The 20527-nt window shown below is 44.8% G+C and overlaps 1 protein-coding gene across 1 annotated transcript in view; it reads right to left on the bottom strand.

Moving 5' to 3' along the window:
• Positions 1-250: 250 nt before the first annotated feature.
• The window catches only part of LOC139266884 (interferon gamma receptor 1-like), a 122098-nt gene continuing 101821 nt past the window's right edge, over positions 251-20527 (bottom strand). Inside the window, exons 4-7 of the mRNA XM_070884500.1 lie at positions 16603-16766; positions 13578-13734; positions 12113-12219; positions 251-486 (exon numbers count right to left, since the gene is read on the bottom strand). Coding sequence (XP_070740601.1) covers positions 256-486; positions 12113-12219; positions 13578-13734; positions 16603-16766 — 659 coding nt within the window. The 3' untranslated portion in view covers positions 251-255. The remainder of the gene's footprint in view (positions 487-12112; positions 12220-13577; positions 13735-16602; positions 16767-20527) is intronic.

Here is a 20527-nt window from a genome sequence, read left to right as displayed (position 1 = left end):
CCAAATTCTGAAATGTAATATTATTCAAATGTTGTATTCAAATGTTGAACTTTCATGTAGTTCTCTCTCTAATCAAGAAACACTTTGTGAGGTTCTTTAACTCATTCATTACACAGTGCACACAATGTCATTTTGTGATTTTATTTTCAGTCCATATCGACCCTATACAGCCGCAATAATGATGCATAACATCTACCATTTACTTGGGACAAGGAGCTGCAATGACAGCATGTAGCTTCCTTGGGAATTAAAGAGTTAATGAAAATTTAAGAGCGTTTGAGGTCTATCATAAGACCAGTTCTTCCCAGCATATTTCAGATCAACGGTAAGTGGTTCAGTGATCTCTGGATTTGAAATGGGCCTTGCCGCTTCCTCAAAAAAATGATCACATTCAACAGGAATCACTTCCTCATATTTGATCACAACAGATACATCCTCCTCAATCTTCATGTCTACATATGGGTTAATGGCCTTTACAATAAGCATCTAGGAAATAGAAGTTGCAAGTTGAATTCAAAATCAGAGCATTGATAAACTTAATGCCAATACACTAATCTATAAAGATTGATTAAATAAACGATGTAACTATTTGTACTGCACTTTTTTTGACAAACATGTGTCTAGCCCCGCCCCTGTCAAACTCCGCCCCCTCCCCCCACCCCCCCGGCCCGAATCATTCTATCCACGTGGTGCCGAGAAGCAGGACCTGAGGCTCCACTCTCTTTGCCCACTCAGTGGCCCCGGCCTTCTCCCGCCCCCACCCCGCCTCCCTCCCCCTCCACCTCTCCCCCCACCATGACTCGCTTCCACCCCCAGCCGGCGTGGGACTGAGAGCAGCCGGCCTGGGGGAGAGAGAGAGAGGCTGGGGGGGGAGAGAGAGAAGCTGGGGGAGTGAGTGAGAGAGAGAGGGGGAGGGAGAGAGAGAAGCTGGGGGAATGAGAGAGAGGCTGGGGTGGGTGGGGGGGGGGAGAGAGAGAGAGGGGGGAGGGAGAGAGAGAAGCTGGGGGAGCAAGAGAGAGGCTGGGGGGAGAGAAAGAAACTGGGGGAGCGAGAGAGAGAAGCTGCGGGGGGGGGGGGGGGAGAGAGAGAGGCTGGGGGGGAGAGAGAGGGGGGGAGGAGAGAGAGAAGCTGGGGAAGCGAGAGAGAGAGGGGGAGGGAGAGAGAGAAGCTGGGGGAGTGAGAGAGAGGCTGTGGGGAGGGAAAGAGAGAGAGAGGCTGGGGGGAGAGAGAGAGAGGGGGGAGGGGGAGAGAGTAGCTGGGGGAGCAAGAGAGAGGCTGGGGAAGTGAGAGAGAGAGAGGCTGTTGCGGGGGAGAGAGAAGCTGGGGGAAGAGAAAGAAGCTGGGGGACGAGAGAGAGAAGCTGGGGGGGAGAGAGAGAGGCTGGGAGGGGGGGAGCGAGAGGCTGGGGAGAGAGAACGAGAGGCTGGGGGAGAGTACGATAGGCTGGGTGGAAAGTGAGAGAGGCTGGGGGGAGAGAGAGAGAGAGGCTAGGGGGAGAGAGAAGCTGGGGAGAGAGAGCGGCTGGGGAGAGAGAGCGGCTGGGGAGAGAGAGCGGCTGGGGAGAGAGGACGGCTGGGGAGAGAGGACGGCTGGGGAGAGAGAGCGGCTGGGGAGAGAGAGAGAGGCTGGGGAGAGAGAGAGAGGCTGGGGAGAGAGAGAGAGGCTGGGGGGAGAGAGAGAGAGAGGCTGGGGGGAGAGAGAGAGAGGCTGGGGGGAGAGAGAGAGAGAGAGAGAGGCTGTGGGGAGAGAGAGAGAGAGAGAGGCTGGGGGGTGGGAGAGAGAGGCTGGAGGGAGAGAGAGAGAGGCTGGGGAGAGAGAGAGAGAGGCTGGGAGGAGAGAGAGCGAGAGGCTGGGAGGAGAGAGAGCGAGAGGCTGGGAGGAGAGAGCCTGGGGGGAGAGTGAGAGAGGCTGAGGGGAGAGTGAGAGAGGCTGGGAAGAGAGAGAGAGAGAGAGAGAGAGAGAGGCTGGGGAGAGAGAGAGAGAGAGAGAGAGGCTGGAGGGAGAGAGAGTGGCTGGGGTGGGGGGAGAAAGAGAGGCTGGCGGGAGAGTGAGAGAGGCTGGGTGGAGAGAGAGAGAGAGAGGCTGGGGGAGAGAGAGAGAGAGAGAGAGGCTAGGGGGAGCGATAGAGAGGTTGCGGGGAGAGAGCGAGAGAGAGAGAGAAGCTGGGGGGAGAGAGAGTGAGGTTAACAATCCATACACAATGCCTGCCCCATCTATGGTGGAGTGGGGTTGGGTGGGTGGGTGGTTGAGGGGGGGATGGAGGAGGAGGCACTTTGGCTGGGGGAGGCATGCACTTGGACTAGGGTAAAGCACTTTGGCTGGCCCTTGTTGTCTTCTGGGGAGCTCTGTCCTGTGTCGCTTCAGGAAGTCAAAGTGGATCAAGTTACAATTTGCAAAGTCAGTGAGACCTTCATTCCAGTGAAACTTCAGGATGTGGCTTATCCGCCAAGGGGACCAATCATAGACAAAGGGTGGCGCATGGTGGCCATTTTGGCAGTACAAATAAGCACGTCCTTAAATAAATAACTGGTAACACTGCTGATTAACACCCTCAATAGAGTTGTTTAATGACTACTGAGATGCACTTTAATCACTTTGCTCTGGGAATTCAAATGTTTGGGGAGGTGGAAGTCAGGTAAATCACCCATGGGCGGGATCTCACAATTTGGGGTGGAACCCAGATTTGTTGGATTTCTGCCCTGGACTATCCTGAAATTCCAACCATTATATTCTCAGCTCAATATAAGCAGCTGTTGGTTCCACTCTCAGCCCTGTAAAGTCCCCCAAAATGCAAATCAAGGCACTTAAAACTTTGACCCATCAAGGGCCTCTTGCTTCTTCTACTGAAGCTGCAGAGTACCGCTGCATTATTACATCCGGCAGTCAGAGTGGGCACCTCTGTTGTGTCTGTACAGGGACAGACCAACCACTCAACTATATAAATTGCCCCATCCCCAACAATTGGGCAGGGTCAACATCAATGGCCATTCTTCTTAGATCAGGTTAATGAGTTAAATGTGGGTGAGCATCTTGGGAATAGTGACCATTGTATGATATGGTTTAAGATTTAAACAGAAAGCGGAAAAAGTAGGTACAAAACAAGGGCACTAGATTGGAATAGGACAAATTTCAGAAAGATCCCTATCATTTTAGGATTCTTTAAGAGTGGAGGATTGCAAAGTAGAGAAAGCAATACACATTTTCAAAAAGGGGACAGAACTAACCTGAGTAATTACATGCCAGTTAGTTTGGTATCTGTGGTATAGAAAATTTTTGAATATTTAATTGAAGACAAAATGAAATATCTAGATGAAAAGAAAATAACTACAAACAGCCAACACAGATTTTAAAAGGATCCTAATGATTTATTTGCGCAGGTGTCAGATATGACGGATGGGGGAAATGCAGTGGATGTGAATTTTCAGAAAGCCTTTGACAAGGTACCTCACAGATCAATCGGATAAAATCAAGGGGTATGAAATTGGGGGATCGGTAGCAAATTAGATTAAAAACTGGTTTTAGAGTAGGAGTTAAGGGAATCTCCTCAGAGTGGTTGGTAATGGTGTCCCACAGGGTTCTGTTCTGGGATCATTTCTGTTCACTGTGTACATCAATGATTTGTCAGTAAGGCGAGAAGGAGTGGTGTCCAAATTTTCACATGATACTAAAATAGGAGGCATAGTAAATAATTCAGAGGACCAAAGAAATCTACAAAGGGATACTGATAAGTTGGTAGAATGGGCAAACAAGATTAAATTCAATGTCAGTAAATGTGAGGTGGAACATGTTGGTGAAAAAAAAAAGCAATAATTTTACTTTGAATGGGAGAAATCTGGGTAACATGGAAGAGCACTATGATTTGGAGATTCAAGTTCACATGACAATGTACATGATGTGGATAAAGTAAAAACAATAGCTAATGGAATGCTGGGTTTTATTGCAAGAGGAGTAAAATTTAAAAGCCATGATGTTAAGGTAAATTTATATAAAACCTTAGTAAGATCAGAGTTGGAGTACTGTATGTAGTTTTGGGCTCCACACTATGGGAATAATATTGAGGCAATAGAGAGGGCAGAGGATATTGAAGCATTAGATCGTGTTCTCCGTTCTCTGGTGGTCCAGGAAGGCTCATTTTTAAAATACGGCATTTGTAGCTTAGATTCATTAGGATGGTGCCTAGTATGAGGAAATACAAACACAAAGAAAGACTTGAAAAATTGGGACTGTTTTTGTTAGAACAAAGCAGATTAAGAGGTGATGTTTTTAGAGGTGTTTAAAATTATGAATAGATAGTGCAAGGTAGATAGACCAGACTGTTTTGAGTGCTGGAGGGTCTAGAATGAAGGGACGTAGTTAAAAAATGAAAGCCGAGAAATTTTGGTCGTTTGTGCCTCCCATTAGCGCCTCCGGGGATCCCGGGGTGCAAATGACTATTTGCCCGGGTGCAGCAGCGCTAGTGACTCCTGTTAAATTCCATGGGAGTTTAGCGGTGCAGTAACCCATAGTGCCCCGCTCCGCTGCACCGGAAATGATGACGTGCACAGAGCCCCGCTAGCACCCCAGACCCTAAATTGGGTATCGTGCCGTGAAGCTGCACCAGGCGATGCCAGGGACAGCTTCAGGGGTCACCTACAGGGCGGCATGGCACCCCTGTTCTCTGGTGGTCCAGGAAGGCCCATTTTTAAAATACGGCATTTGTAGCTTGGGCCTTTCCCTTTAATTAAGAGAAGAGCCCCTCCTAAGTGGCAGCGCTACAACAACAACTTGTATTTATATAGCGCTTTTAACGTAGTGAAACGTCGCAAGCCGCTTCACAGGAATATTATGAGACAAGAAATTTGACACTAAACCACCTAAAGAGAAAGTAGGGCTGGTGACCAAAAGCTTGATCAAAGAGGCAGGTTTTAAGAAGCATCTTAAATGAGAGAGAGGTAAAGAGACAGTTTAGGCAGGGAATTCCAGAGTTTAGGGCCTCGGCAACAGAAGGCACGGCCACCAATGGTTGAGCGATTATAATCAGGGATGCTCAAGAGGGCAGAGTTCGAGGAGTGCAGACACCTTGGGGGATTGTGAGGCTGAAGGAGATTACAGAGCTAGAGAGGGGCGAGGCAATGGAGGGATTTGAAAATAAGGATGAGAATTTTGAAATCAAGGCATTGTTTCACCAGGAGCCAATGTAGGTCAGCGAGCACAGGGGTGATGGGTGAGCGGGACTTGGTGTGAGTTAGTACAAGGACAGCTGAGTTTTGGATCACCTCTAATGTATGTAGGGTTGAATGTGGGAGGCCAGCCAGGAGTGTGTTGGAATAATGAAGTCTAGAGGTAACAAAAGCATGGATGAGGGCTTCAGCAGCGGATGAGCTGAGGCTAGGGCGGAGACAGGCGATGTTACAGAGGTGGAAATAGGTGGTCTTAGTTATGCTGCGGATATGTGGTTGAAAGTTCATTTCAGGGTCAAATATGACGCCAAGGTTGTGAACAGTCTGGTTCAGCCTCAGACAGAAGTTGGGGAGAGGGATGGAGTCAATGGCTTGGGAACGGAGTTTGTGCGGGGACCAAAAACAATGGCTTCGGTCTTCTCATTATTCAATTGGAGAAAATTTCTGCTCCGGACAAGCAGTCTGACAATTTAGAGACCGAGGAGGGGGTCGCGAGAAGTGGTATTGAGGTAGAGCTGGGTGTCATCGGCGTACATGTGGAAACTGACGCTGTGTTTTTGGATGATGTTGCCAAGGGGCAACATGTAGATGAGAAATAGGAAGGGGCCAAGGATAGATCCTTGGGGGACATCAGAGGTAACGATGCGGAGGCAGGAAAGAAGCCATTGCAGATGATTCTCTGGCTATGATTAGATAGATAAGAATGGAACCAGGCAAGTGCAGTCCCACCCAGCTGGACGACGGTGGAGAGGATAGAGTGGTCAACCATGTCAAAGGCTGCAGACAAATCAAGAAGGACGAGGAGGGATCATTTTCCTTTGTCACAGTCACAAAGGATGTAATTTATGATTTTGATGAGAGCAGTTCTGTGGCAGGTACGGAAACCGGATTGGAGGAATTCAAAATGGAATTGCGGGAAAGATGGACAAGGATTTGGGAGGCGACAACACGTTCAAGGACTTTGGAAAGGAAAGGGAGGTTGGAGATCGGGCAGCAGTTTGCAAGGATGGAGGGGTCGAGGATTGTTTTTTTTGAAGAGAGGGGCGATGACAACAAATTTTAGGGAGGCGAGGACAGTACCTGAGGAGAGAGAACCATTAACAATGTCAGCTAACATGGGAGCTGAAAAGGAAGTTTGGTGGGAGCAGGGTCAAGGGAGCAGGAAGTGGGTCTCATGGACAAGATGAGCTTGGAAAGGTCATGAGGGGAAATCGGAGAGAAACTGGAGAAAGATGTGAGGTTAGGGCTAGGGCAGGGGATCCATAGAGGAAGTTTGGCCTGGTGAGCCTGGGGAAGGAAGGGAAGAGGCAGAGGCGGCTGAACAGATAGTCTCAATCTTAGAGACAAAGAAGTCCATGAGCTCCTCACACTTATTGTCGGAGGTGAGGGTGGAGACTGGGGAGAGGGGTTTAAAAAGACGGTTAGCAGTGGAGAATAGAAGCTGGGGTTTATCTTTACAGTGCGTAGTGCTGTGCCCTGCTCCCAACCCATCCGCCCCACTACCGCCGCAGAAAGGAAATGGAGCACATTATTTTGCACTCCACTTCCTTTCAGGGGCGGTAACCCGAATTTAGCTAGCGGGGCGGGACTTCCGTGCCTGGCACAAAATGTCTCGACTCTCAAATGTTACCATCTCCAAACGGGGAGCAACGGAATTTGTCTCCCTAAATGTAAGAGATGTAGAACACTATCGGGACAAACGTTTTAACACAGATGGTTGTGTGGCTGAGGAATTCACTGGTGATTGAAGTAGGGACTATGTCAACTTTTAAGACCAGATGGGATTGATGGTTAAAGGAAAAGGAAATAAAGGGATATGGGAATCGGGTAGATACATGCGATTAAGACTACTGTGTGTCAGCTGCGGCTCTGTGGGTAGTATTCTTGCCTCTGAGTCAGATGGTTGTGGGTTCAAGTCCCACTCCAGGGTCTTGCACACAAAAATCTAGGCTGAGGATGCGCTGTCTTTTGGATGAGACATTAAACCGGGTTCCCGTCTGTCTCTCAGGTGGATATCAAAGATCCCATGGCACTATTTCGAAGAAGAGCAGGGGAATTGCCCCCGCTGTCCTGGCCAATATTTATCCCTCAATGAACATAACAAAAACAGATTATTTGGTCATTATCACAATGCTGTTTGAGACAGCTTGCTGTATGCAAATTGGCTGCTGCATTTCCCATATTACAACAGTGACTACACTCCAAAAGTACTTCATTGGCTGTAAAGTGCCTTGAGACATCCAGTGGTTGTGACAGGTGCTATATAAATGCAAGTCTTTCTTACTGCTCATATGGAGGATATAAACCAACATGAATAGGTTGGACTCAATGGCTGGTTTGCATATTGCAATTTTTGTGTAATTCTGCTTGTGCAACATAGACCTTGGGCGTTTGTTTTTTACTTCTATCTTCTTTGTAGAAACATGTGACATTAATATTTTTGAAACATTTGCCACCTGCAGAAGAGATTCTCTTCCAGAAAGTTTGGGATAAGTTCTCATGATATTAAAATCCTATATGAGCTAATATATAATATACTATGTAGATATAGTAAAAACGAGTATTTTTGTAATATTGTACTAATTAAGGTGAGGAACATTACTGGAGAATGGAACAGTTTTCTACTCTGGTCACCTCGGGGGAGAAATTGATTGTCGCCCCCTCAAAAAATTTGCATTAGCAATCATGGAAAAAAGTGGAGCGCTAAATCAAGTGCTCCATTTCCTTCTTGGAACGCTAAAGTGGCGGACGCATCAGCAACACTGCACACTAGAGCCTGTAGCACTGGCGCATTCAACAGGCCCTTCCCTCCCTTAACGGGAAGGGCCATCGCTACAGGCTCTGCAAAAAATGAATCAGCTACCTGAATCACCAATGGAGCGGGGGACCTGGCACTCAAGGAGAGTGCCAGGCTGAGCAATCGCGGGCAGGACCCCACGAAGAACACGGACGAAAACATTGAAAACAAAGGTACTTTTTTTTATACACTTACCTCAGCCTCCTCGTCTTTAATTACAGCCATGGTAGTGACCATCCGCCTGATCCATGCCTTCTGCAGCTGCCTATGTTTTCGCTCGGCGCTGCTAAAGGGGGCGAAACTCAATTTTGGGACTGGGGTGCTAACAGGATGATGCGCACAGTGATGATGTCACGATCTCTGGGTGCAGGAGATCGGGGTGCAAAGCCGTAGCGCTGCCACTAAACTCCTCCCCAATATGGCGGGAGTCGTCACCAGCGCTGCGCCCGGTTGGTAATACATTTGCGCCCTGTTAGCAATGCTTCAAATTTCTAGGCCCTAGTGCTTGAGTCAAGCACCTAGAAGAGATGTAATACAAATCAGAGTTGACTAGAGTGGACTGGGGAAATAGGACGGTAGATAAGCAGTGGCAGACATTTAAGAAGATATTTCATAACTCCCAGCAAAGATATATTCCAGTGAGAAAGAAAGACTCGAAGAGAAGGATGAACCATCCGTGGCTAACTAAGGAAGTTAAAGATGATATTAAATTGAAAACAAAGGCATACAATGTTACAAAGATTGGTGGCAGGCCAGAGGATTGGGAAATTTTTAGAACCCATCAAACGTCGACTAAAAAAGTAATGAAGAGGGAGAAGATAGATTATGAGAGTAAACTAGCAAGAAATATAAAAGCTGACAATAAGAGGTATATAAAAAGGTATAGAGTAGCTAAAGTAAACGTTGGTCCCTTAGAGGATGAGACTGGAATGAATAATGGGAAAACAAGAAATTGGCAGTGACTTTGAAAAATATTTTGTATCGGTCTTCATAGAAACAGAAAATAGGTGCAGGAGTAGGTCATTCGGCCCTTTGAGCCTGCACCACCATTCAATAAGATCATGGCTGATCATTCCCTCGGTACCCCTTTCCTGCTTTCTCTCCATACCCCTTGATCCCCCTAGCTGTAAGGGCCATATCTAACTCCCTTTTGAATATATCCAATGAACTGGTATCAACAACTCTCGGCGGCAGGGAATTCCATAGGTTAACAACTCTCTGAGTGAAGAAGTTTCTCCTCATCTCAGTCCTAAATGGCTTACCCCTTATCCTAAGACTGCATCCCCTGGTTCTGGACTTCCCCAACAACGGGAACATTCTTCCCGCATCTAACTTGTCCAGTCCCGTCAGAATCTTATATGTTTCTATGAGATCCCCTCTCATCCTTCTAAACTCCAGTGTATAAAAGCCCAGTTGATCCAGTCTCTCTTCATATGTCAGTCCAGCCATCCCGGGAATCAGTCTGGTGATCCTTCGCTGCACTCCCTCAATAGCAAGAACATCCTTCCTCAGATTAGGAGACCAAAACTGAACACAATATTCCAGGTGAGGCCTCACCAAGGCCCTGTACAACTGCAGTAAGACCTCACTGCTCCTATACTCAAATCCCCTAGCTATGAAGGCCAACATACCATTTGCCTTCTTTACCGCCTGCTGTACCTGCATGCCAACTTTCAATGACTGATGAACCATGACACCCAGGTCTCGTTGCACCTGCCCTTTTCCTAATCTGCCGCCATTCAGATAATATTCTGCCTTTGTGTTTTTGCCCCCAAAGTGGATAACCTCACATTTATCCACATTATACTGCATCTGCCATGCATTTGCCCACTCACCTAACCTATCCACATCACCCTGCAGCCTCTTAACATCCTCCTCACAGCTCACACCGCCACCCAGTTTAGTGTCATCTGCAAACTTGGAGATATTACACTCAATTCCTTCATCTAAATCATTGATGTAAATTGTAAAGAGCTGGGGTCCCAGCATGAGCTTTGCAGCACTCCACTAGTCACTGCCTACCATTCTGAAAAGGACCCGTTTATCCCAACTCTCTGCTTCCTGCCTGCCAACCAGTTCTCTATCCACGTCAGTACATTACCCCCAAAACCATGTGTTTTGATTTTGCACACCAATGGAAGAAGACACTAAAAGCATCCCAATAATAATAGATAATCAAGGGGCTATAGGGAGGGGGGAACTTAAAACAATCACTATCACTAGAGAAAAAGTACTAGACAAACTAATGGGACTAAATGTGGACAAGTCCCCTGGGCCTGCATCCTAGGGTCCTTTAAAGAAGTGGCTGCAGAGATAGTGGATGCATTGGTTGTAATCTACCAAAATTCCCTGGATTTTGGAGAGGTCCCAGCGGATTGGAAAATCGCAAATGTAATACCCCTATTCAAGAAGGGATGGAGACAGAAAGCAGGAAACTATAGACTGGTTAGCTTAACATCTGTCCTTGGGAAAATGCCGGATTACATTATTAAGGAAGTAGTAGCCGGACATTAAGAAAAATTATAATACAATCAAGCAGAGTCAGCATGCTTTTATGATCGGGAAATCATGTTTGACAATTTGCTAGAATTCTTTGAGGATGTAACGAGCAAGGTGGATAAAGGGGAAGCAGTAGATGTAGTACATTTGGATTTCCAGAAGGCATTCGATAAGGTGCCACATAAAAGGTTACTGCACAAGATAAGAGATCATGGGGTTGGGGGTAATATATTAGCATGGATAGAGGATTGGCTAACTAACAGAAAGCAGAGAGTCAGGATAAATGGGTCATTTTCAGCTTGGCAAACTGTAACTAGTGGGGTGCCACAGGGATCAGTGCTGGGGCCTCAACTATTTACAATCTATATTAATGACTTGGATGAAGGGACCAAATGCACTGTAGCTAAATTTGCTGATGATACAAAGATAGGCGGCAAAGCCAATTGTGAGGAGGACACAAAGAATCTGGAAAGGGATATAGATAGGTTAAGTGAGTGGGCAAAAAATTGCCAGATGGAGTATAATGTGGTAAAATGTGAGGTTATCCACTTTGGTAGGAAGAATATTATTATTTAAATGGAGAGAGACTACATTATGCTGTGGTACAGAGAAATTTGGGGGTCCTTGCACATGAAACACAAAAAAGTTAGCATGCAAGTACAGCAAGTAATTGGGAAGGCAAATGTAATATTGGCCTTTATTGCAAGGGGGATGGATTATAAAAGTAGAGAAGTCTTGCTACAACTATACAGGGTGTGGTGAGACCACACCTGGAGTACTGTGTACAGTTTTGGTCTCCTTATTTAAGGAAGAATATACTTGCATTGGAGGCAGTTCAAAGAAGGTTCACTAGGTTGATTCCTGAGATGAAGGGGTTGTCTTACAAAGAAAGGTTGAGCAGGTTGGGCCTATACTCACTGGAGTTTAGAAGAATGAGGGGTGATCTTATTAAAACGTACAAGATTTTGAGGGGGTTTGACTGGGTAGATGCAGAGAGGATGTTTCCTTTAGTGGGGGAATCTAAAACTAGGGGGCATAATTTCAGAATAAAGGGCTGCCCATTTAAAACAGAGATGAGAAAGATTTTCTTCTCTCAGAGGGTCGTGAATCTTTGGAATTCTCCATCCCAGAGACCTGTGGCGGCTGAGTCATTGAATATATTTAATGTGGAGATAGACAGATTTTTGAACTATAGAGGAGTCAAGGGTTATGGGTAGTGGGCAGGGAAGTGGAGCTGAGGCCAAGAGCAGATCATCCATGATCTTATTGAATGGTGGAGCAGGCTCAAAGGACCAAATGGCCTACTCCTGCTCCTATTTCTTATGTTCTTACGTTCAGACATGAGCTATTTACCCAGTAATATACTTTAACCCCAGATTCATGGCAGTATCCCTCCCAACTACTCCTGTGTGGCACTTTCCTTACCACTATTAGTCAAATTATCAGTGGTTTTCTGCTTTGTACTGACTGCAACTAGGATTTGGATTGGGCCTGCTCAAGTTCATTTTACTTAGTTTTTTTTCGACCACCTGAAAGCAAACTTTAATTCATTCAGTGTGGTTTGGGTTCAAGTTCAGGTCCCAAAGATGAAAGGTTAATGTAAACAATGCATGCACCAAGAGCCCCCCTGTTATTTTTAAATTACAGAATTACTTACCAAGGATTTTGGTAAGACTAATTCCTTTTTTAAAAGTTTCCAGAGAACGCTGACAGTTACAAACCCCAAGAAAAATGCAACCACAGCTAGAAGAACAATCAGAGTCTCTAGAAGACAAAAAAGTAACGAGAACAAAACATTATTACTCACTAATGCAGGTGTAAGAAATCTCCTGAAAATAAAATTGAAATTGCACTATTGTTCTATATAAAATGTGATGTAAAATACTGCATACTACCTTCTCCTTAGAATGATGATATTACTTGAACCTACATCAGAGAACTAAATGCAATATATCTTCTCTTATAAATTATGGTCCAGAAATTCATGTATGCACCCTGGTCCTATTCCAAACCTCAGGGTCAGGGGCATTTGTATATATAAAATATTAAATTAAAATAAAATATAAAAACAAGAAAATGTGTGTATATTAGGCATATCTAATCATGCGAAATAAATAAAATAAAATATAATAAAATGCATTGAAAAACCAATACAAACTGTGATGTTAGCAAACGTTAGCAGGTGCCTACACCTTTGCCATATAATCAGGGAATCGCATCAGGTACTGAGAAATGACCCAAGAAAATACAATTTCAGGAAACCAGTCTTATAGAGCTTAAATTCCAACCACCACCCCTCCACTCCACCCGCCCACCGAGATCCTTAGCAACACTGAACACCAGAGATGCACCTTGAGTCACTAAGGCAGGAACTATGTTGTATGATGTATTTTTATTATTCGTATGACCAACCATCTCCCCCCTCACCGCATTTCTTCCAGATTCTCTGCCTCTTAGTGTAACTTCAGCCCTTCCTGCCTAGAAATTGTTCATTTTGCTGCCCTAGGACCATGGAGTTTTGGTGCCCTTTTTTACTGTCAACTAGCATTGCACTCTGATCTTGCCATTATTTCTCTGCTGTCAATATGTACTATAATAAAAAAATGAACTACAGCTAAATAATACCAAAATAAAATACCCTTGTGACAACTGAAGCCGAATTAAAATTAGCAGGGTGATAGAATAATGAGTATTTCAGTTTGTGACATCAAAAAAATGTATCAGATGAGTATAGAGATAGAAGGATAATGGAATAGAGGGATCACTTGTTCTAACATAATGGTTTATATTAGTTTCTCAATGTATTTCATTATATTTATTTCATATAATTAGATATGCTTGATATGTCATATATTGTATGTCAGCAGTACTATTTTCAAGTCATAATCCATGTCAAGAGAACACAAGTAAGATGCAAAAGCTCAAAAATCTCAATAAGGTGAAACCAATTATTATTTTGGCCATGTGTAATGAGATCTTTGATGGCAATTGCAGGTGTTGTGAATATCAGTTAACACTGAGTCTGCAGATTAACACAGGTTTAGCTGATGTCTTGGGCCATTTGAATAGTTGCAATTTACAATGCAATTCTGAATGTAATTCTAACTGTATGGCCACATTACCTTGTAGATTTAAGGACTGAACTTTGAAGCACTTTTGTGTTGACCATTCTTCTTTCATTTTCCATTGCTTTGAATTCACTCGAGCAGACACACATAAAGTAACTCTTGGCTGTGTTATATTTAATTTCCACCTTGATTTTCTAATTCGACAATTTTTCTTCGGCTAGGGAATTGTATAATAAAAGAGTAAGATTACAAAGTAATTCACTTTAATATATATAATTTATAATGCGTCTGGTATTAGTTTGTTCCAGTTAGTCTGTTAGTAATAAGAGATTCCATAGTTAGGAGAATAGCCAGAGCCAAAGGTTAAAATAATATGTTTTCTCCCAGGTGTCAGGATAAGGGATAGCATGGAAGTGGTGCTCAGGATTTTGGATAGGGAAGAACAACTGCCAGATTTTATTTATCAACTTGCTCAGTGGTAACATTGTTGTCTGAGTCAGAGGTTGTGGGTTCAAGACCCAGACCAGGATATGCAATAACAGTGACTGGACTCAAAAATAATTCATTGACTATGAAGGGCTTTGGAAGTCCTGAAGATGTGAGGATACTACATAAATGCAAGCTCTTCTTTGTTTCATGCTAGAACTGCAGGCACACGAAGAAATAAAATTGAGACCCTGCAAAAGACGTTTCGGCAATTAGGAGATAGGTTAAAGAGCAGGACATCACGGGTAGTAAGCTCAATATTACTCCTGGAGCCATGCACCAGTCGGTATAAGAATATTAAGATAAAGGAATTAAATGCCTGGCTAGAGAAACATTTCTACAGGATAATTGAGATTCACCTGAATAAGGCTGGGACCAATGTCCTCACTGGGAGAGTAACTAGTGCCATGGGAGAGAGAAAACCAAGATGAGAAAGCAGAAAGGAAAGAAAAAGGGATAAAGAGTGTAGAAAAGATAAAAGATTAAAAAAAAAGAAAATGATAAAGAACAGATCAGAAGGAGAATGGATTAAAATGAGTAAGATTATTAAATAAACAGAGACAGGTGGTGAGTAAAACTCGTGAGCTAGTGGCACAATTGCTTTGGGGGTAGTAATGATATATTAGGATTTTAAAAAGACATAACTTAGGTTAGGGCAGATCTGGAAGTTGAACATTGTTAGTTACAAAATATTAGAGTTAAAGGGGCCGAAATTGCCCACCGCTCGAAACGGGGCTCATCTTCTCTGTTTCTGTAGTTCTTATCGGCGCAATGGATGCAGTGGCCTCTTGAGCGAAATTCCGCTCTTTAGCGTTTTTTTTTTCCGGCGGACTGGAAGTTGGTCATAATGGGGGCAGATGTGGGGTGGTAAGCGGAAGTTCGCACTCTAGAGGGGCGGAAGTTGGGGGCGGGCAGAGTGGCTGCCGTGGTTAGTCATTAGCATAGCACTGATATCAGCATGGTGTCGCGTTACTACGGCTCTCCCCTTCACTTAAAGGGGAGAGCCTGTGCGATTGTTTAAGTTCGGTCCACTGGGCTACCAAGGAGGGTTTCGGCCAGGCCAATGGCTTGGCACCCAAGAGGGCATGTTGGCAGCCCGGCCAAACCCGGGGGCATAATTGTCGGGCCGACCTGGCAGTCGGCAGACAAAAAAAAAACACACCAGCAGCGGCAGTAGGTCCTCCCTTTTAATGGGAGCTGCACCGCTATTTTACAAGGACTACAGCCTCACTGCACTGGCAGAAAAAAGCAGCTTTTGGCACTGCGCGGCGGGAGCAAGAATTTTTCAGCGGAATTTCACCATCGGGGAGGAACATCAGCGGTGCACACTCTTATGACGCACTTATGACGGATTGGCAGCAGCAAAGCAAATGGGGGGGGGTGGGGGCGGTGAGGAGCGGGTCACTACTGGGATACCGCAGGAGTGGAATTTTCAAAATGGCGGCCATTATACAAAAAATCGTTGGCCATTGCACTCCGCAGCGTGACCGCCGATTTCCGCCGGTAACAGGCCTTAAGGGAAGGGGCAATTTTAGCCCCAAAGAATGAAAAGGGTACTTTATTGGAAGTATGTAGACCACTAAACAGTGGAAAAGTGATAGACAAAGACATATGTAGACAAATTAGAAGAACAATGCAGGGACAATAGAGCCGAAAATAATGCTAAACAAGAGCAACAACAACTCACATTGATATAGTGCTTTTAATATACTAAAATGTCCCAAGGTGCTTCACAGGAGCATTATCAAACAAAATTTGACACTGAGCCACATAAGGAGATATTAGAGCAGATGACCAAAAGCTTGGTTAAAAAGGTATGTTTTAAGGAGCATCTTAAAGGAGGAAAGAGAGGTAGTGAGGCAAAAACATTTAGAGGGAATTCCAGAGTTTAGGGCCTAGGCAGCTAAAGGCACGGCTGGCAATGGTGGAGCGATGAAAATTGGGGATGTTCAAGAGGCCAGAATAGAAGAAGTGCAGAGATCTCGGAGGGTTGTAGGGCTGAAGGAAGTTACAAAGATAGGGAGAGGTGAGACCATGTAGGGAGTTGAAAAAAAGGACGATAATTTTAAAATCGAGGCATTGCTGGATCGGGAGCCAGTAGAGGTAAGCGAGTATAGGGGGATGTGTGAACGGGACTTGATATGTGTTAGGATATGGGCAGCAGAGTTTTGGATGAGCTCAAGCTTACGGAGTGTGCAAGGTGTGAGGCCAGTTAGGAAAGCATTGCAATAGTCAAGTTTAGAGGTAACAAAGGCTTGGATGAGGGTTTCAGCAGCAGATGAGCTGAGGTGGAAACAGACGGTGATACGAAGGTGGAAGTGGGCGGAAGTAGGTGATGGAGAGGATATGGGTTCAGAAGCTCCGCCCGGGTCATATAGGATGCCAAGGTTCCAAATAGTCTGGTTCAGCCTCAGACAGCGGCCAGTGGCTGGTCTGTGCTGTAAAGTTTTCTAATTTTATGGAACACATTAAAAAGCGTAATTAAACAATGATAAATAACAGCATTGTTTGACATGAGCAGTGAAGCTACATTCACTTGAACTGTGCATAATCAACATTTGCCAATAACATTTTAGTATTTAACAGTACATACCAATTCATTGTTTCCATCCTGCCAAATGCAAATATTACATCTAAAGTCACGGTTTACTTTCAGGCCAGTCTCTGTAGTCAGTTTTGCAACAACAGGGTAAATACACCTCAGAATTACTTGTTGTCCATGGACCTGAACTTCTACAGTGGGAGCACCTATTGTGGCTGTGTAAAGCATGGAAACAATATAATTAAATAACATTCAAAGTCCTGTTCAAGTCTATATGCGTAAAGGCTAGAAATGACTGTTCGCAATAATTAGCAGATGAATGCTTAATGTGTCTGGATGACATTTATCTGCCTCTTATTTTAATGGTGACATTAACCTTTTTAAAATAATGGGATTGTTGCCTCAGTTATATTAGTTCACAGAAGAAGGTCATATGAACAGAATATCATAAACAGGACCCTGTGAACTCCAGTGTGTCAGATAGATTTTTCTTTAACTTAGATATTTGCAGATGAGAAACAAAGTTTATGGGGCTGGAAATTCATCATATTACCGTCCTCTTACTGCCCAGAAATGCGAATTTGATTAAAAAAAATCAATTACTGCCCACATTCCCACCGGCGGTAAATTCATTAGATATTTACTGCCTGCGGTAATCGATACTGTCCGCCCATTGGAGAAGGCCCCAAAAACGCAAATTTGATCACTAAGATCCATTTACTGACCGCCCTAAATGCCGTCCTGAAAACTAAGGTCTTACCTGATCTTAGCCGATCTTAAGCGGACGGAACGCACCCTTCTCATGAAAAAATTCCTCAGTTCTACTTGGACTTACACATGCTCAGCCCTTCCAACACAGTCCAACTGAGATTAATAATTTTATTTTACCAATCTATAGCTCACTCTCCCAGCCCCTTATGGTCCTGAGCTCCACACTCACTCATCAATCCCCGGCCCTCTCCCCCAGCCCCTTGTGGTCCTGAGCTCCACACTCACTCATCAATCCCCAGCCCACTCCCCCAGCCCCTTGTCGTCCTGAGCTCTACACTCACTCATCAATCCCCGGCCCACTCCCCTAGCCCCTTGTCATCCTAAGCTCTACACTCACTCATCAATCCCCGGCCCACTCCCCCAGCCCCTTGTCGTCCTGAGCTCTACACTCACTCATCAATCCCCGGCCCTCTCCCCCAGCCCCTTGTGGTCCTGAGCTCCACACTCAATCATCAATCCCCGGCCCTCTCCCCCAGCCCCTTGTGGTCCTGAGCTCCACACTCACTCATCAATCCCCAGCCCACTCCCCCAGCCCCTTGTGGTCCTGAGCTCCACACTCACTCACCAATCCCCAGCCCACTCCCCCAGCCCCTTGTGGTCCTGATCTCCACACTCACTCACCAATCCCCAGCCTACTCCCCCAGCAATACCTTCAATAACCTTAATAAAAAATTACGCATGCGCAGAACTCGGCCCCCGATCTTTGCCAAATCTAATGGCCTGCACCACCACCGACGCCCGCTACACACCGCTCCCGCTGCCACCCGCTACATTTCCAGCACAGGCGCGCTGGAGGATCACAGTGGGCGGTGAAAAACCACGGACCGCCGGAATACTAGCGAGAAACAGGTACCAGCGGGACATCATCAATTTCAGCCCCATGGAATGATATTGAATTACTGAAATTTTGCTGCCTCAGATCATAGAATCATACAGCACCGAAGGAGGCCATTCAGCCCATCGTACCTGTGCCATCTCTTTGAATGAGCAATTTAATTAGTCCCACTCTCCTGCTCTTTCTTTATAGCCCTGCACTTTTTTTCCTTCTCAAGTATTTATCCAATTCCCTTTTGAAAATGACTATTGAATCTGCTTCTACCACGCTTTCACGTAATGCATTCCAGATCATAACAACACACTGCGTTAAAAAAATTCTGCTCATTTCCCCGCTGGCTTTTTTGCCAATGATCTTAACTGAGGCAATAATCTGATTATTTTCAATAAGTTAATGTTACCATTAAAATAAAATGTATGGCAATGTTCATACCTCACCTCAGCTGCACAATGTGTGGAGCGTACAGAGAATATTTTTTAAATCCTTTACATTCTGTAACTGAAAAACTTTACTTAATTTTAAAAGTTACTCAGCAATGAAAATCTGAGGAACTGTCTGTAAGAACATAAGAAGTAGGAGTCGGAGTAGACCATACAAGCCATCGAGCCTCCATGCCATTGAATAATATCATGACTGAAATTCTACATCACTTTTCCTTGGTTCCCACAAATCTATTGATCTCGGTCTTGAATATACTCATCGGCTGAGCATCCATAGCCCTCTGGGGCTGAGAATTCCAAAGATTCACGACTCTCTGAGTGAAGAAATTTCTCCTCATCTCAGTCCTAAATGGCCGTCCCTTTTCTAGACTCTCTAGCCGGCGGAAACAGCCTCTCAGCATCTTTCCTGTCATGCCCTCTCAGAATTTTATACATTTCAATGCGATCACCTCTCATTCTTCTAAACGCCAGAGAGTAGAGGCCCATTCTACTTAATTTCTCCTCATAAGACAGCCCTCTCGTCCCAGGAATCAGCCTGGTGAATCTTCAGTGCACCACCTCTAAGGCAAGTATATCCTTTCTTAGGTAAGGAGACCAAAGCTGTACACAGTACACCAGGTGTGGTATCACCAGAGCCTGATATAATTGCAGCAGGACTTGCTTACTCTTGTACTCTAACTCCCTTGCAATAAAGGCTAACATGCCATTTGCCTTCCTAATTGCTTGTTGTACCCTGCATATTCACTTTCTGTGATTTGTGTACAAGGACCTCCAAATCCCTCTGAATATCAACATTTACTAATCTCTCAACTTTTAAAAAATATTCTGCTTTTCTATTCTTCCTACCAAAGTGGATAATTTCAAACTTCCCCACATTATACTCCATCTGCCATGTTCTTGCCCATCACTTAATCGGTCTTTATCCCTTTGCAGTCTCTTTGCATCCTCCTCACAGCTCACTTTCCCACCTAGCATTATATTATCAGTAAACTTGCATATATTACACTCAGTCCTTCATCCAAGTCATTGCTATAGACTGTAAATAGATAAGGCCCAAGTACTGATCCTTGCAGCACTCCGCTAGTTACACCCTGCCCCCCCGAAAATGACTCTGTTTCTTCTGTCCGTTAACCAATCCTCAATCCATGCTAATATATTACCCTCAATCCCATGAGGCCTAATCTTGTGCAACAATCTCTTGTGTGGCACCTTATCGAATGCCTTCTGAAAATTCAAATGTAAGAGTAAAGTAGAAATTATCTATAAAGTTAACAGAAAGCAAACAGGGTGAAGATCTCCTCTCTGCTATTTGGAACAAGAACTTAAATATATTTATAAAGAAAACACTTTCAATTTCACTACAAATTACGACGAAATAAGAATCTTTCCTGACATTGTGTTATAAACCATAACGAACCCCCAGCCGTTCTTAAAAATATATTTTGTACTGAACTATGCTGCTTTGATTTCTTCTGAATTCACTCTCTCACTGAAATTCCATTACATCTTTCAAATGCGCAACCTGATTTTTCTCCCAGTACAATGATTAAACCATTTCAAATTGATCTTCTCATACCATTCAATGGTACAATGAAACCTTGACCCTGATTTTAAATGGGGAGTGGGTATGGTGCAAGCAAGCCCAGCAGTGGGCAGTGCACCCAGCGAGTCCGGGGATTTGGAGGTCCCGCTGATCTTAACGACAGGGCCTCATTTAAATAAAAGTTCATGGAGTCCCGGCGGGTGTGAGCGAGAATTTGACGACAGAAGGGCGCAGCTGGGGACCCGTGGGAACGGACTAGCAGCCAGATCTGAATGCAACCAGGAGAGGCTGTGGCTGGGGAGGCTCAAGGATTCCTTGCAGGGCCTGGGGGAGCACTCTGGCCCACAGGGATTTCAAACTGAAGCAAATATCTGAAACTTACTTCAT

Source organism: Pristiophorus japonicus, chromosome 7 (genome assembly GCF_044704955.1).
Source record: "Pristiophorus japonicus isolate sPriJap1 chromosome 7, sPriJap1.hap1, whole genome shotgun sequence".
NCBI lineage: Eukaryota > Metazoa > Chordata > Chondrichthyes > Pristiophoridae > Pristiophorus > Pristiophorus japonicus.
Note: the sequence above shows the minus strand (reverse complement) of the source record. Positions and strands in the feature narration are given on the sequence as shown.